Source organism: Eriocheir sinensis, chromosome 39 (assembly GCF_024679095.1).
Source record: "Eriocheir sinensis breed Jianghai 21 chromosome 39, ASM2467909v1, whole genome shotgun sequence".
Taxonomy (NCBI): domain Eukaryota; kingdom Metazoa; phylum Arthropoda; class Malacostraca; order Decapoda; family Varunidae; genus Eriocheir; species Eriocheir sinensis.
Window position 1 is genome coordinate 12,584,139 of NC_066547.1, and position 16,138 is coordinate 12,600,276.

The window sequence follows — 16,138 nt, forward strand, 5'->3', positions numbered from 1 at the left end:
GTCCATTATCTTCTTTCTTCTCTTTCCTTTCCTACTCCGCCTCTCTTTTTATTTTTTTCCATTTTTCCTTTGCTTTCCTCTCCTTTTCTCTCATTTTGTCTTGTTTTTCTTCTTTTTTTCCTCTTCTTTCCTTTCTTTTTGTTTTCTTTCCTCTCCTGTTCTCTCACCACCTTCCTTTCTTCACCTCTACTTTCATTTCCTTCCCTTTGTTTTCCTTTCCTGTTATTTCATTTCATATTCCCTTCTTTCCTCCTGTTCTCTCTCCTTTCCTCTCCTCTCCTCTCTTTTCTTTTTGTTTTCTTTTCTCTCCTGTTCTCTCATCTCCTTCCTTTCTTCTCTTCTACTCTACTTTCATTTCATTTCATTTCTTTTCCTTTCCTGTTATTTCATTTCATTTTCACTTCTTTCCTCCCCCTCTCTCTCCTTTCCTCCCCTTTTCTTTCCTTTCCTCTCCTCTCCTCACCTCTCCTTACCTCTCCTCTCCTCCTCTCTCCTCCTCTCTTCTCTTCCCAATATACAAGCTCTCACATACCAACTTAAAAAAACTGAGGGGAAAATAGAGGAAAATAAGGGAGGAAAATTAAGTACAAGCTGAAGAAAAAATAGGATGGAAAAGTTAGGCAGAAAACAATATAAGAGAAAGGAGAAGATGAAAGGTAAAGGAAAAGGAGGAAAGATAAAGAGGGGAAAGGCATGTAAGGCTGCATATACGAACACAGCGAGCCAAGTACACTCATGCCTCGCTGAAGAAGCATCACTTACCCCCTGCAGCCAAAACACGAGTCAGCAATAGATACCTGACGACTGGAGGCTTGCTCGTCACTCCCACTGATCAGGGTCCATATTCTTAAACTCTGCGGAGCTTACACACCCACATTGGATAAGGCTTTCGTAGAGGTTGTGTTAGTATTCCCATGAGCCTAGTGATGGTTTGACAAGGCTTCTGCACCATGAACTTAAAAAACACTCTTGAGAACTAGACTATTTATTTGTGGCCTTGGGAAATGTTAGTTGAGAATACCTAACTTATACACCCACATTGAATAAGGCTTTCGTAGAGGTTGTGGGTAGTGGTAGTTTGACAAGGCTTCTGCACCGTGAACTTTAAAACACTCACGAGAACACGACTAATCTCCTTTGAGGCCTGAAAATATTATTGTGGGAATCAAAAACGTCTGAAAATTCCAAACTTACACAACCACATTTGATAAGGCTGTGGGAGAGGTTTTGGGTATTGCCATGGGTAGTTTTATGCTCCTATTGATAGTTTACGAGGCTTCTACACCGTGAAAGGGAAGAAAACACGCATTAGAGCTTGATTAATCGCCTTTGTGGCCTGAAAATATTGCTGTGGGAATTAAAAGGTCTGAAAATTCCAAACTTGCATACTCACATTTGATAAGGCTTTGGGAGAGGTTGTGGGTATTGCCATGAGTAGTTTATGCGCCTATTAATAGTTTGCAAGGGAGGAAAACACGCATGAGAGCTTGACTAATCCCCGTTGTAGCCTTGATGAAAATATTTGTTGTGAGAGCCGGGAGCGTCTGAGCATACGAGCTGAAACGTTGCCTCGTGTGTTGGTCTGAATATCGCCGCCTCAGGAAATTGAAAACGAAGACGAAGTGGAGCGAATTCATGAAAGCATTGGTGTAAGGTTGGCAGCGTTGATCACTCGAAGATGATTGAACTTCGATTAAATTTGGCCGATAACAACGATAACGGTTTTCCATTTTCTCGCTAACCAGGGAATAGTTCTTAGTGTGTGTGGAGGGGGGGGAGGGGGGGGGGGATGCGAGAAGTGTTGGTTTAGTAAAGGGATGATGTCGTTTTTTCTCCTTATATATTACTCTCAAAAAGGCTTTATTTGGAAACACTGCGCCACTAACAGCAGGTTGTCTTGTGGCGAAACATCTTTTTTTGTGACCTCCTCCTACTGTGTTTTTTTATTGTTATTGTTTTCTTGTTATTTTGTGTGTGTGTTTTACTCTGAATTCACGTTTTTCCTTTATTTTCGGATTTTACATTATATTTTTTAGCTTTTCCCCATTTTTCTTCATTTTTCTACGTCGTTTTCTTTTTTTCATTACATCACATTTTTTGCTTAGTTGGTTTTCCCTTTTTTCTTTCTCTGGTACATATTAGGCTATTCATTTTTATTCACATTTTCTTCAGTTTTTCTTTATATGTTTCTTTGTTGGTTTTCCCTTTTTTCTTTCTGTGGTACATATTAGGCTATTCATTTTTATTCACATTTTCTTCAGTTTTTCTTTATATTTTTCTTTGTTGGTTTTCTCTTTCTTCTTTCTCTTCTACACATTACGCTATTCCATTTTTTTTAATTCATATATTCTTCAGTTTTTCTTTATATTTTTCTCAGTTGGTTTTCCCTTTTTTTCTATTTTCTGCGTTTTCTGCCATTTTTTATTTACATTTTTCGTTTATTGTCGGTTTTCTTTCTATATTTTTCTTAGTTGGTCTTTTCCTTTTTTTCTTTCTTTATTCTTTACAAATTTTTCGTTATTCCTCTTTTTAATTCACAGTTTTTCGTTTGTTTTCAGTTTTTACTTTAGATTTTGATTAGTTTTTCCCCTTTATTCTTTATATTTATTTTTCTACAAGTTTTTCATTATTTCCTTTTAGTTCCTGGACGTCTTACTATGCCTCTTCTTCCTCCTCGTCGTATTTCAAGTAAGTTCTAATGCCATTGATTTATTTCATCTTTAAATCCATCTTCTTCATTTTTCTTCTTGCTTTCCTTTCCTGTTCATTCTCCTCCTTCCATCCATCCTCTCTTGGTCTTCTCTCACCGCCTCCCTTCCCTCCCTCTCCCTCACCAATCATCTCATTCTTCCACTCTTCCTTTTCTCTCTGTTTGTTTTATGTTTCATCTTTCTATTTTTCTCCCTCTATTGATTTTTTTATGATTTTCTTTTTTTCTTCTGCGTGATATGTTTTTGCACGATATGTTTTAAGTTTTCCATCAGGTTTTTTTTCTCATATTTCGATGTTGTTTTTCATTTCCGGCTTCCTTCCTGCTACCTGTGCTCTCCTTTCTCTCTCTTTCTCTTTTTCCTAATCCTTTTTCGTCCTCTCTTTTCCTTTCCTTTCTTTTCCTCCCCTTTTCTCTCCGTTCTTCCCCTTTTTCTTACCTTTCCTCTCCTCTTCTCTCCTCTCCCTTCCCTTCCTTTCCTTTCCTTTCCTTTCCTTTCCTTTCCTTTCCTTCCTTTTCCTCTCCTTTTACCTACTTTCCTCCCTTTTTATTTACCTTTCCTCTCCTCTCCCTTCCTCTCCTTTCCTTTCCTTTCCTACCCACCCCCCTCCTCTCCTCTCCTCTCTTTCCTCTCCTTTCCTTTCCTCTTCCTTCCTCTTTCCTCTCCTTTCCTCTCATCCTGACCCATCCACCACCCTCACCACCACCACCTTCACCACACAACCTCCCTCGCGACTCTCTAACGCCCTGCCTGATCTCCCTAAATGCCTCTTTCTCACAGCCCTTAGCTCTCCCACTCACGCTTTAAGTCTCGTTCTCCCACCTCCCAGGACGCAGCAACAAGCAACAACACGCCTCTTAGCAAGCTCATTATCACGGGGACTTGCCAGCATTGCCACCTCCGCTGTCCACCCTCTCAGCCTTGCCTTTGTGTTAGTGTAGGGGAAGATTGGTGTAGGAGAGAGGGAGAGAGAGATAGTGACAAGATAAGTTGTAGTTATTGTATAAGATGGAAACTGATGTAGTAGAGAGGCAAAGGGAGATAGAGAAAAGAGTAGTTGATGCATAATATAGTAGTACAGGATGAAAACAATTGTAGAAGAGAGGGAGAGGGAAAGATAGAGATAAAAATAGTTGTTGTTGTAGTATATATAATAGGTAAGTTTTGCATACGATGAAAAATTTGTTGTGGGATTTAGGAAGAAGGGCGACATTATTAGTGAGAAGGGGAAGTAAAATATATTGTAAAACTATAAAGAGTGAGATACGTGTAGAAAGGGAAAATCAGAGAGTGGAATAAGGTGTAGTTGTAGTAAATGAAAGTTGTGGTATATATGATAAAGGATTTGCAGTGAGATCAAGGACGAAGGGGGAATATCGCTGTAAAATGTAAAGTCTAAAACTGAGAAGAGTGAATATGTGTAAAAGGGGAAGCAAGATAGTGGAAAAAGAAGGTGTAGTTGTAGTAAATGAAAGCTGTGGTATATATGAAAAAGGATTTGCAGTGAGATCAAGGAGGAAGGGGAAATATCGTTGTAAAATGTATCGTGAAACTGAAAAAAGTAAGATATTTGTAGAAAAGGAAAGTAAGATAGTGGAAAATGTAGGAGAGATATTTCGTTCGCACATATTGAAAGGGATTTACTGGGGGCCTAAGGGAAAGATTGGACACATTATACCGGAAAATAAATCGTGGTATGGAGGGAGAGTAAATTATTAACTGGGAAAATACAGGAGAGATATTACGTTTACGTATATTAAAAAGGATTAACTGGGGCACTAAAGGAAAAAGTTAGACGCATTATACAGAAAAAATAAATCGTGGTATACAGGGAAAGTAAATTATTAACTGGGAAAATACAGGAGAGGTATTTCGTCTGCGTATATTAAAAAGGATTAACTGGGGGATTAAAGGAAAATCAGATGCCTTATACCGTAAAATAAATCGTGATGTAGAAGAAAAATAAAATAAACTGTTAAACTGGGAAGTGAGACGAGTGTAGAAAATATGAAAATAAAATATGAATTGTATTGAAATGAATGATGAAATGAATTAATTATATTGAAAAGAAAATATGAATTGTATTGAAATGAATGATGAAATGAATGAATTATATTGAAAAGAAAATATGACTTGTATGGAAATGAATGATGAAATGAATGAATTATATTGAAAAGAAAATATGAATTGTAATATAGGAAAAAATAGATTCAGTTAGTGCGAATATAAAAAAATAAAATGGTGAGGGATCGAGGGGGAAGATGTGCGTTCTGGAGAAATAAAAATTGCTGTACAGAGGACGTAAAAAATAAAATATATCGTGAAACTGATGGGAAAGTTAAAAGTATGGAGAACAAGTAAAAGTAAAAGCAGTTGTGAAAGAAAAGTTTATAGCAAAGTAAAATAAAGGTATACTAAGAGACAAAGGAGCAGAGGAAGAAATATATATAAGGTTATTTAAAACGGGTGAAATGAAAGGCAAAGTCATAGATAATTGGTGTTGAATATTGAGGAAGTAAAAAATATGCAAAAGAAGAATGTATAGAGCAAAGGGAAATAAATATATACAAAGAGAAAGAAACCACAGGAGGAGGAAAAATATATGAGGCTATTTGAAAAGGGAAACGTTAAGGGTAAATCCATAGAGAAACGGTGTTGAATAGTGAGAAAGTAAACTATATGTAAAAAAAAGAGTAAGTGAAATAAAGTCAAACAAAGAGAAGTACAGGCTATTATAAAGAGGGAGGAATTAAAAGTAAAATCATAGGTAAGTGTTGTTGAATTTTAGAAAGGAAAACACGTGTAAAAGAAAAGAATAAGAAGAAAAATAAACAAAGAAGAGAAGCACAGGAGGAAATACATAGAGACCTATTTAAAAAGAGCGAAATGATTAAAGTTGCATGTTGCTTTGGTAGCCTACTCAGCTCCGACTCGTGTTCCTTCGAAATGTTTAAGTAAATTTGAGGACATACACTATAGCTGCGCGTGGCCTCAGTGCTCATCTCCGTCACATTAGTAGAATAACATAGATCACGGGAAAAAATAAATGACTCAAATAGTGAACGATGAAGATTTTTAGAACGAGAAACATTTTATTGAGCGTTAGCAAGAGAAGAATAAAGTAAAATATTTCAGAGGCAGTTCGTGAAAGCACTTGAAGCAATCCTAAATCCTTGTTGCTTGCTACTCCGTGGAAAACTTTGGTGAGAGAAAACGAAAATAGGATTACAACGAAGCGACTAATGTGAGAAGATAAAGGGAAAAGAGAAAAGAAAGAAAAGTAAGAGAAAAATATAAAATAAAAATAGACATATAAACGCAGCGAATAGAATAGAAAGTAAATATAAAAAAAGAGAGAGAAGAAGAGAGAAAATAAGAGAAAAGAGATAAATGAAAAAGAAAATTGGGTATATAAATGGAAAACGAAGAGAGAAAGAGAAAAGAGAGAGAGAAAGGAGAGAAAATAAGCGAAAAGAGAAAAATGAAAAAGAAAATTAGATATATAAATAGAGCGGATAAAAGAGAAAAACGAAGAGAGAAAGAGAAAAGAGAGAGAAAGGAGAAAAAATGAAAGATGGTCATTTAAACAAACCGAATAAAGGGAGAAAAGCAAAGAGAAAAGAGAAAAAAAAAAGAAAGTAAAGAAGAGAGAATGAAGAAAAGAAAAATAGGCATATAAATAAAGCGAATGAAAAAATAGAAACGAAACTGACACTGCCCAAAAATATATGAACAAAACCGAGGAAAGTAAAAAGAAAATGTTGGAAAAATTGACCTATGGAAGTTACTACAAAAAACATAATGAAAAGAAAACAACGGAAATGCTAATACCTAAAATATTTGTTCAGAACGGAAGAAAGAAAAACATGTTGAAAGACTGACTGACCTACATGAAGAATCCCAGAAATAAAATTAAACAAGGAGAAAAATATGCCTGGGTTGATTCAGGGCAAAGAATTATTACGCTAACAGAAAAATATTTATACAAAGAAACAAAAACACATCGCCGCGCCGGGAGGATTTATAGAACACAGGCGGTAAAAATCTGACGCAAATTCCTGCAGCGCTTTTGAAAGAAACACAAAAAAGGTTGAAAAATGCTTAAAACGTTTTGTTGGGGATTTTCTTCTTTTGTTTTTCTCTATTTCAAACAATGGAGAGTAGATTCAGGAAACAAAGGAAGAGAAGCGAGATGAGAGATGACTGCCTGCCTGCGTGAATGTGATTAGCTTAAAACTATGAAAGGAAAAAAAAGTTCATTCCGTTGTTGTTCGTCTTCCTAACTCTCCTCTTCATTTTAGCTTTTGTTCAGTATATATTCTCACCTTTTCTCTCTTTTCTCTCCAATTCCTCTCTCTCTCTCTCTTTCTCTTCCTACCCTCCTTTCCCTCCCTTTCCTTCCGTTCTTCCATTCATTCCTCTCTCTCTTCCTACCTTCCCTTCCCTTCCCTTAATTCCCTCCCTTTCCTCCTGTTCTTCCCTCTTGTTCTTTCATCCATTCTTCTCCCTCTCTCTTTCTTCCTACCTTCCCTTCCCTCCCCTCTCTTCCCTTATGTTCTTCCCTCCATTCCTTCGCCTCTCTCTTCCTCCTCTCCATTTCTTCTCAACTCATTCTCTCCCTACACTTCTCTCTCCTTCCATCAGCAACGTGTAGGTGCCTGCGTGTGTGTGATAAACGTTACCTGTTAAAAAAAAGCATTTGTTTAAAGGAATTTGTAGATATCTGCATGCGTGCGATAAACTTGAACTATGAAAAAAGATGTTCAGAAAGTGTTTGAAGGAATACGCGTGTGATAAATTATGATAAAAAGGATGTATAGATAATGTTTTAATGAATACCTTTCTTGTAATGTAGCATAAGACTGGTAATTAGTGTTATATTCGTCTTATTTTTGGAGCGGCGCAAAAGAATACGGAAAAAATAATGTGATAAATGAGGAAAAGCGAAAACTTGGTAATGGCGAAGCTCAACGTGGAACATTATAATCTACATATATTCTAATCTATTTTAATCGTCTTTTGATATCTTCTATTCATTAAATCAAATATAATCACCTAATCCATTCCAACATATTCCATTCTGATCGCCTCCGTGGATCAATGGTTAGCGTGCCTACCTACGACTCCCCGGGCGTGGGTTCGAATCTAAGCCCGGGTAGTCGTCGTGCACCCCACCCAGCTGTTCATCCTCTCTTTCGGGCTGGTCGATATATGGGTACCTGGGGAAACCTGAGGAAGGTAAACTGTGGTAACCCGAACTTCACACTGGGCATGTGTTCTGAGGTTATGGGTTCTTATTCATCACAGGCTCAAAGGGCTAATGCGACGGAGATAAACACAGGAGCCACGCGCATCTAAAGCATATTAACCCAACTTTACCTTTACCTATATTCCATTCTTATCCTTTTCGATGGGGGTTCCACTAAAAAAGAAATATCGACACCTTTTTATTTACAGTAAAGGAGTCCGTTCAAGGGCATAAAAAAAAGGAAACAAATATGAAAAAAAAGCCCGCTAGTCACTGCTCCTATTAGTCACTTCCTATTAGACACCTATTAGGATTTAACAGAAAATTTACGAGGTAGCCTAATGTTAGTCTTGCACACATGACGTACTACAAAAAGAATGGATGATGGAGTAATGGACCAAAAAATAATAGGATAATGGAAAAATAAAATGATGAAGTTGTAGTGAGCAAAAAGAAAAAAAATAGGTGGAGTAATTACAAGTGGATGATGACGGAGGAGGAGGAGGAGGAAGTGTGGGTAACAAGAGGAATGATGAACTATTGAAAAAATGGATGATGTAGGAGGAGGAGGAGGAGGAAGCGTGGGTAACAAGAGGAATGATGAACTATTGAAAAAATGGATGATGAAGGAGGAAATTAAGAGTGAGACAAAAAGATATGACAAATGAAAGAAAAAATTGATGTTGTAACGGACGAGAAAAATTAGTGATAGATGAATGGACTAGAAAAGAAAAAAACAATGGAATAATGAAAAATAAAATGAGAGTAAGAAAAAAGATATGACAAATGAAAGAAAAAAATTATAATGCAGTAACAGACCAAAAAAATAATGATAGATAAATGAACTAAGAAATAAAAACCAATGAAATAATGAAAATAAAATGACGGACTACACGGAAACACAAGAAAATAAGAGAGAAAAAAAAAGGAACAAGAAAATATGTAATAGATTAATGGACTAGAAAATAGAAAAAATAAAAAATACTGGAATACTAAAAAAAATTGGATGATAAAGAAACAAGTAATAAAAATGAATAATAGTGATGAAAAAATGATCAGTTATTTATGAACGGTAAACAAATCAACAGCGGAAGAGCTATTGGAGATTTTGTGTTTGCATCATTTATCATTTATTTACTTTATTCCATTGCTGTCTATCTCCCTAACTCCCATTTTTGCTGTTGTTTAATATACTGTTTACTCACCCCTTTCTTTTTTTTCTCTCATTCCACATTTCCCATTCTCCTTCTCTCGTTTCATACTCTTCCCATTTTCCTTCTCAATCTACTCTCCTCTTAATTCATTCTCTCCGTGTATTTCTCTTTTTTTCCCATCAGTTTCCTTTTTCCTCTTTCCCACGCTGTCTTTCTCCCTTTCCATCTCTGTTCGTCTCCCTAACTCCCCTCTTCTTTCTCCCTTTGTTTAGTTTATATTCTCATCCCTTCCCTTCCTTTTCTTCCATTCCCCTCCCATCATTCTCCTCCTTTTATTTTTCTCTTGATTCATTCTCTCCGTTTATTTCTCTCTTTTCTCCCATCAGTTTCCTTTTTCCTCTTTCCCACACTATTTTTCTCCTGTTCCTTCACTCCCCGTCATTCTTTTCCCCATTTATGTTTTCCTCTTTCCCCCTTCTGTTCTGTCCTATTTCTTCTTTCCTTCATCCCTCCCTCCTCTTCTTCCATCTCCTCCCTTCCTTTCCTGCGTCCCTTCTCTGTCTCCCTTCCTTCATTCTGTCCTTCCATCCCTCCCTTCTTTCCTCCCTTATTTCATCCCTCCCCTCCTTGCCTCCCTCCTATCCTATTCTTCCATCCCTCCCTTCGTTCGTTCCTCCTTCCCTCCGGCTTTCCCTCCCGCCCTCCTTCCCTCCTTTCCCTCCATCCCCCCCTCTTCTTTCCTCCCTCCACTTCTTCCATCCCTCCCTTGCTGCTTGCGATTTTAAGTACATGAAACTAAAGCTATTTGAAGTCATGTGCACCTCCTTGTTTATGTATGTACGTGTACGTGTGTTTGTGTGTGTGTGTGTGTGTGTGTGTGTGTGTGTGTGTGTGTGTGTGTGTGTGTGTGTGTGTGTGTGTGTGAGAGAGAGAGAGAGAGAGAGAGAGAGAGAGAGAGAGAGAGAGAGAGAAGGGGAGGTGGAGACAAGTTAGGTTCCTAGATGTCGTTACTCTCGTTCTCTTGAAGCTACAAAAGTGTCTTCTTCTGATTCCCTCGAGTTGGGTTCAAAACAACACACAAGCTAACAGGTTTCCCGATCCCATATGCCTTCCTTCCTTTTATTTTTCCTCCCTATCTCTTCCCTTTGCCTTCCTATTAATTTCCATCACTTTCCTTCTTCGTTTTATTTTTCTCTCCCTATCCCTTACCATGCCTTCCCATTCTCTTCCTCTACTTTACCCTTCCCTTTATTTTCTCTTTTGTCTTCCACTTCCTTTCTCTGTTTTTATTTCTCTTCACTTCCTCTCTGTTTTTTTTTTCTCTCCCTGTTTTCACTTTCTTTCCCTCCTGTTATCTTTCTCTTCCTCAGTTATCACTTCTCTTCCTCCTCTTACTTTCTCCGTTTTTACTTATCTTCCCTTCCTCTCTGCTTTTTCTCTCCCTGTTTTCACTTTCTTTCCCTCCTGTTATCTTTCTCTTCCTCAGTTATCTCTTCTCTTCCTCCTCTCTACTTTCTCTTTCTCTGTTTTCACTTCTATTCCCATCCTCTTTGCGTTTTCTTCCTCTATTATACCTTTTATTGTTATTTTCCTTCCCTCCTGTTCATTGACTTTCCTTATTCTTACCTTCGTTTTCGTTTTCTTTACCTGCCTTTCGTTTTCGTTACACCTTTTCATTTCCTTTATATTCCTTTATTTTTGGTCCTTAAACCTCACTCACTCACGTCACTTTTACGCTTTCTTCTTCCAAATTAGTTTCCGTGTGTTAGTTTTCTTCTCATTTCTCGGTCTTTTCTGATTTTCTCTCCCTCGCTCTCTCCCTCCTCCCCTTCAATCCCCACCCGGCAAGGATCACATGGTTTGGCCTCTTCCCCTTTATTCCCCTAAATTATGCACGCGATTGCTCCGTTTTTGTTTCCATTTTCCTTTCTGTTGTTATTGTTCATTCTATTCATTCGATTTCTTTTATATTAGTACTCTATTGCTCACTATGTTTATTCTCTATCGATTATTGTATTGTTTTCCTCTTATTTTTCATTATATTCGTTCGGTTTAGTTTAGTTTTTATTTCCATTTTATTTCATGTCGTTATCCTTCATTATTTTCATTCTTTATTCCTCGTTATATTCGGTTGTTGTTTTTTTCTGTTGTTTTTGTTATCTCTTTTGTTTTGGGTTCTGTATTTACCTTTAGTTTCCTCACAATCATTCCTATTGCTTCTATAAATATGAGCATCTATTTTAGGATCTCTCTCTCTCTCTCTCTCTCTCTCTCTCTCTCTCTCTCTCTCTCTCTCTCTCTCTCTCTCTCTCTCTCTCTCTCTCTCTCTCTCTCTCTCTCTCTCTCTCTCTCTCTCTCTCTCTCTCTCTCTCTCTCTCTCTCTCTCTCGCTCTCTCTCAGGCATCGTTTATTCACTATCAGTTTCATTTTGAATTTTCTCGAACAATGTTGTGGAGAATTAAATAAACAAAAGAAGATGAGAAAAATGAAAAGCAGGAAAGAAGAAAAAAACGAAACGAGGGAAGGAAGCAAGGAAGAAAGGAAGGAAGGGTGAAATAAGAATAACTGAATGAAAGGAAGAAAGGAAGGGAAGGAAGGAAGCAAAAAAGAAAGACGGGGAAGAAATCAAGGAGGGAAAGAATGAATAAGGAAGGAAGGTTAAGAGTTAAAGGAGATAAAGAAAAGACAAGAGGGAAGGGGAAACTAAATGAGAGGAAAGAAAGAAGGCGTGAAGGAAAACGAAAACATAGACGTAAAGGAAGAAAAAAGTAAGAAAAGAAAGAATAAGAAAGATAAATTAAGACTGAGAGTAACTAAAGAGAGACGAAAGGGAAGGAGAAACTTACTAAAAGGAAAGAAAAAAAAAGAAGAAACGAATTAAGAGAGAAAAGAAAACAGCCAAGACCAAAAAAAGAAAACAAGGAGACAAAAAAAAATATATGCCAAAAAAAAAAAGTTAAATTAAAAGTAGAAGACAAAGAAAACCTAAACGAGAATGAAATTAAAAAAACGGTGGAGAGATGAGAAGAGGAGAGAGAAAATGGGAGGAAGAGTTAAAAGGAGAGAGGAGAGAGGGGGAGGGGAGATACAGGGGGAGGGGAGTAATTTTAATCTCCCAAGTGGGTTATGTGTGTCTAAGGTCCATTACCCTGCATTAAATTAGAGGAAAAACGGCTAAAGTGTCTGAGATCTTAAGTCTTTTTCGTGACTCTGCCTTTGTGAGCGAGTGAAGGGAGAGAGAGAGAGAGAGAGAGAGAGAGAGAGAGAGAGAGAGAGAGAGAGAGAAGAGGAAGAGAAGAGGAAGAGAGAGAAGGGAGAGAGAGAGAGAGGTGGAGAAGTGAAGAAAAGGAAGGAGGAAAGAGGGAGGGAAAAAAGGAAGAGTAGAGAGGTGGAGAAGTGAAGGGAGAGAAGGAGAAAAGAGGGAGGCACAGTAAGAAGGGGAGAAGGGAGGAAAGTGAAGGGAAGGAGGGTAGGAGGAAGGACCAGAGGAAGGGTAGAGAACTAAAGGGAGGGTGGGAGAGAGACGAAGAAAGGGAGGAACAAGGGGGAAGGGTAGAGGGGTAAAGGAGAGAAAGGGGGAAGAGGAAGGGTATGAAAAATGAAAATCAAAAGAGTTATGAAAGTAAAATGTCCTTTGTTGGGTACAGGAAAGGTTTTGTGGGTGTTGAAGCATTCTTAAGATGAGAGAACTTATGTGGAGGTGCAGAGTTTACACAGAGGTGGATGAAAGTGGAAAAACGTGTTGATAGTGGAAAATGAAGCAGGAAGATCATATTTGGGTACTTTCATAATGGACAGACAAACAGACAGACGGACAAACGTGTTGGTAGTGGAAAATGAAGCAAGATCATATTTGGGTATTTTCATAATGGACAGACAAACAGACAGACGGACAAACGTGTTGGTAGTGGAAAATGAAGCAGGAAGATTATATTTGGGTATTTTCATAATGGACAGACAAACAGACAGACGGACAAACGTGTTGGTAGTGGAAAATGAAGCAAGATTATATTTGGGTATTTTCATAATGGACAGACAAACAGACAGACGGACAAACGTGTTGGTAGTGGAAAATGAAGCAGGAAGATTATATTTGGGTATTTTCATAATAGACAGACAAACAGACAGACGGACAAACGTGTTGGTAGTGGAAAATGAAGCAGGAAGATTATATTTGGGTATTTTCATAATAGACAAACAAACAGACAGACGGAGAGACGGACAAATAGACAGACAGAGATGGACAGACAAACACATTTTTTATTAGTAAAGGAAGCAGCTAAAGGGCAAAAAAATGATTGAGAGAAAAAACGCTAACCACTGCCCCTGTAAAAAAAAAAAAGTATAGGTGAGTGACCGAAAGACAGGTAGACATAGAAGGACAAACAGACGCAAACCACACAGCCCCCCTCATTATATAGTAGCGATACGGGTGATAAAAAAAAAGTATATAAAAAGAAGTACACGATATGAAAAAAGGAAATCAGAGAGAAGGAAAGGAAAAGAAGTGCACGATAGGGAGATAGAAAGTCAGAGGAAAGAAGAAGAAAAAGGAAAGGAAATGAGAAAGGAAACGCAGTACAAATGGAGAGAGAGGAAAATGAGAGATAAAAGAAGGACAGGAAAATGAGAGGAAAAGAAGAAGTACACGATATGAAAAGAGGAAATCAGAGAGAAGAAAAGGAAAAGTACACGATAGGGAGAGAAAAAGTCAGAGGAAAGAAAAAGAAAAAGTAAAGGAAATGAGAGAGGAAACGCAGTACAAATGGAGAGAGATAAATGAGACAAGTAAAAGAAAAAAGAAACAGACAGGAAAATGAGAGGAAAATAAGAAGTACACGATATGAAAAGAGGAAATCAGAGAGAAGGAAAGGAAAAGAAGTACACGATAGGGAGAGAAAAAATCAGAGGATAAAAGAAAAGGAAAGGAAAGGAGAGAGGAAACGCAGTACAAACGGAGAGAGAGAAATGAGACAAGTAAAAGAAAATAAGGAATAGACAGAAAATTGAGAGGAAAAGAGAAGAAACGAATTAAGAGAGAAAAGATGACTAAACAATATGGAAAGAAGAAAAGAGAAGAGAAAAAACGACACGAATTAAGAGAGAAAAGATAACTTAACAATATGGAAAGAAGGAAAGAGAAAAGAAAAAACGAAACAATTAAGAGAGAAAAGCTAACCATACGATGTGGAAGGAAGAAAACAAGGAGAAGAAAAAAAGAACACAATATAGAGATCGTAACAATGTGGAAAGAAGAAAAGAAGAAAAGAAAAAACGACACGAATTAAGAGAGAAAAAAGAACTATACAATGTGGAAAAAAGAAAACAGGAAAAAGAAAAGGCAGGCACAGTATGGACCCGTAATCTCAGACGCTCTCGAATCCCACAACAAATATCTCCACAAAGGCTACGAAGGAGATTGGTCAGGTTCTTAGGAGTGTTTTTCCCCACACATTCACGGTACGGACAGAAGCCTTACCAAACCATCACTAGACTCATAAAACTACCCATGGATATACACACAACAACCTCCATGAAAGCTTTATCAGACCATCACTAGACTCATAAAACTACCCATGGATATACACACACAACCTCCACGAAAGCCTTATCAAACCATCACTAGACTCATAAAACTACCCATGGATATACACACAACAACCTCCACGAAAGCCTTATCAAACCATCACTAGACTCATAATACTACCCATGGATATACACACAACAACCTCCACGAAAGCCTTACCAAATGTGGATGTCTGAGATAGGAAGTTTTTGAGAATATAAACCAATAAACTAACTAACTAACTAACTGTAGGCTCCGAAATGTTTGAAAGAAAATGGACCAAGGAAAGAAGATATGAAGCTAAAAAAAAAGTGGAATTAGAAGATGGAAACAAAGAAAACCTGAATGAGTGAAGTTAGTAGACGGTAGAGAAAGAGGAGAGGAGGAAAGAGAGGAAGATGAAGACAGCAAAGATGGAAGAGAGAGAGAGAGAGAGAGAGAGAGAGAGAGAGAGAGAATATACGGACCAAGGAAAGAAGTCAGAAATAGTAGCGATACAGGACTCGGCAGGATGGAGGCTGAAAGGGCTTATGGGTAGCAGGAAGGGCGGCTGACGAAGAGAAGGAGACAAGCCGAGCTGCCCTAACGAACCAAGAACCTTCAGGGCACAATGTCGTACGTAGGATTTCTCAGCTTCCCTTATCCTTCTTTCCCTGACCTGTAAGAGGATTACTCAACCGAGAGGGAACCACTGAGGGCATCCCTGGGGACCTGTGTAGGAGGAGAGTGGGGAGGGGGGCGTAGGAGGGCGGGAGGGGGTGTTTATGTGGAGGGGGGATGGGAGAAGTGTGTGTGTGTGTGTGTGTGTGTGTGTGTGTGTGTGTGTGTGTGTGTGTGTGTGTGTGTGTGTGTGTGTGTCAACTAACTTGCTCTCCTTCTCCGCCTAATAGGAACACACAAACAAACACATTCACAAACATCATAAACTTGTAACGCGTCTTTTCCTTTTAGAAGAAACTGGAAAGACTAAAATCCTTATCCGAATACACTATCTAGCTATCTATGTATTTGTTTATCTCTATCTATATATCTTTCTATTTATCTATCTATCTGTCTATCTATCTATCTATCTAACGATCAATCTGTCTATCTCTATCCACCTGTCTGTGTCCGTGGTGTGTAGCTGTCTATCTATCTATCTATCTATCTATCTATCTATCTATCTATCTATCTACCTATCTATCTATCTAACTATCTATCTGTCTATCTCTATCCACCTGTCTGTGTCCGTGGTGTGTAGCTGTCTATCTATCTATCTATCTATCTATCTGTCTATCTATCTATCTTCTTGGAGGCACACTGGATGAAGGGATTGGTGAGGTGTGCGCCGGCTGAGTGGCTGCAGAGTCGTGTATTAGTAGAAGCGGAAGCAGTAGTAGTAGTAGTAGTAGTTACAGTAGTCTCAGCAGAAGTCCTAGTAGAAGCAGTAATTGTAATAAGTCGTAATATTAGTTGTAGC

The 16,138-nt window shown here is 38.0% G+C and overlaps 1 protein-coding gene across 1 annotated transcript in view; it reads left to right on the forward strand.

Moving 5' to 3' along the window:
- The window catches only part of LOC127009011 (diuretic hormone class 2-like), a 138,462-nt gene that overhangs the window by 91,853 nt on the left and 30,471 nt on the right, over positions 1-16,138 (forward strand). The window contains exon 2 of the mRNA XM_050881589.1: positions 2,641-2,688. Within this exon, the coding sequence (XP_050737546.1) occupies positions 2,658-2,688 (31 nt within the window). The 5' untranslated portion in view covers positions 2,641-2,657. The remainder of the gene's footprint in view (positions 1-2,640; positions 2,689-16,138) is intronic.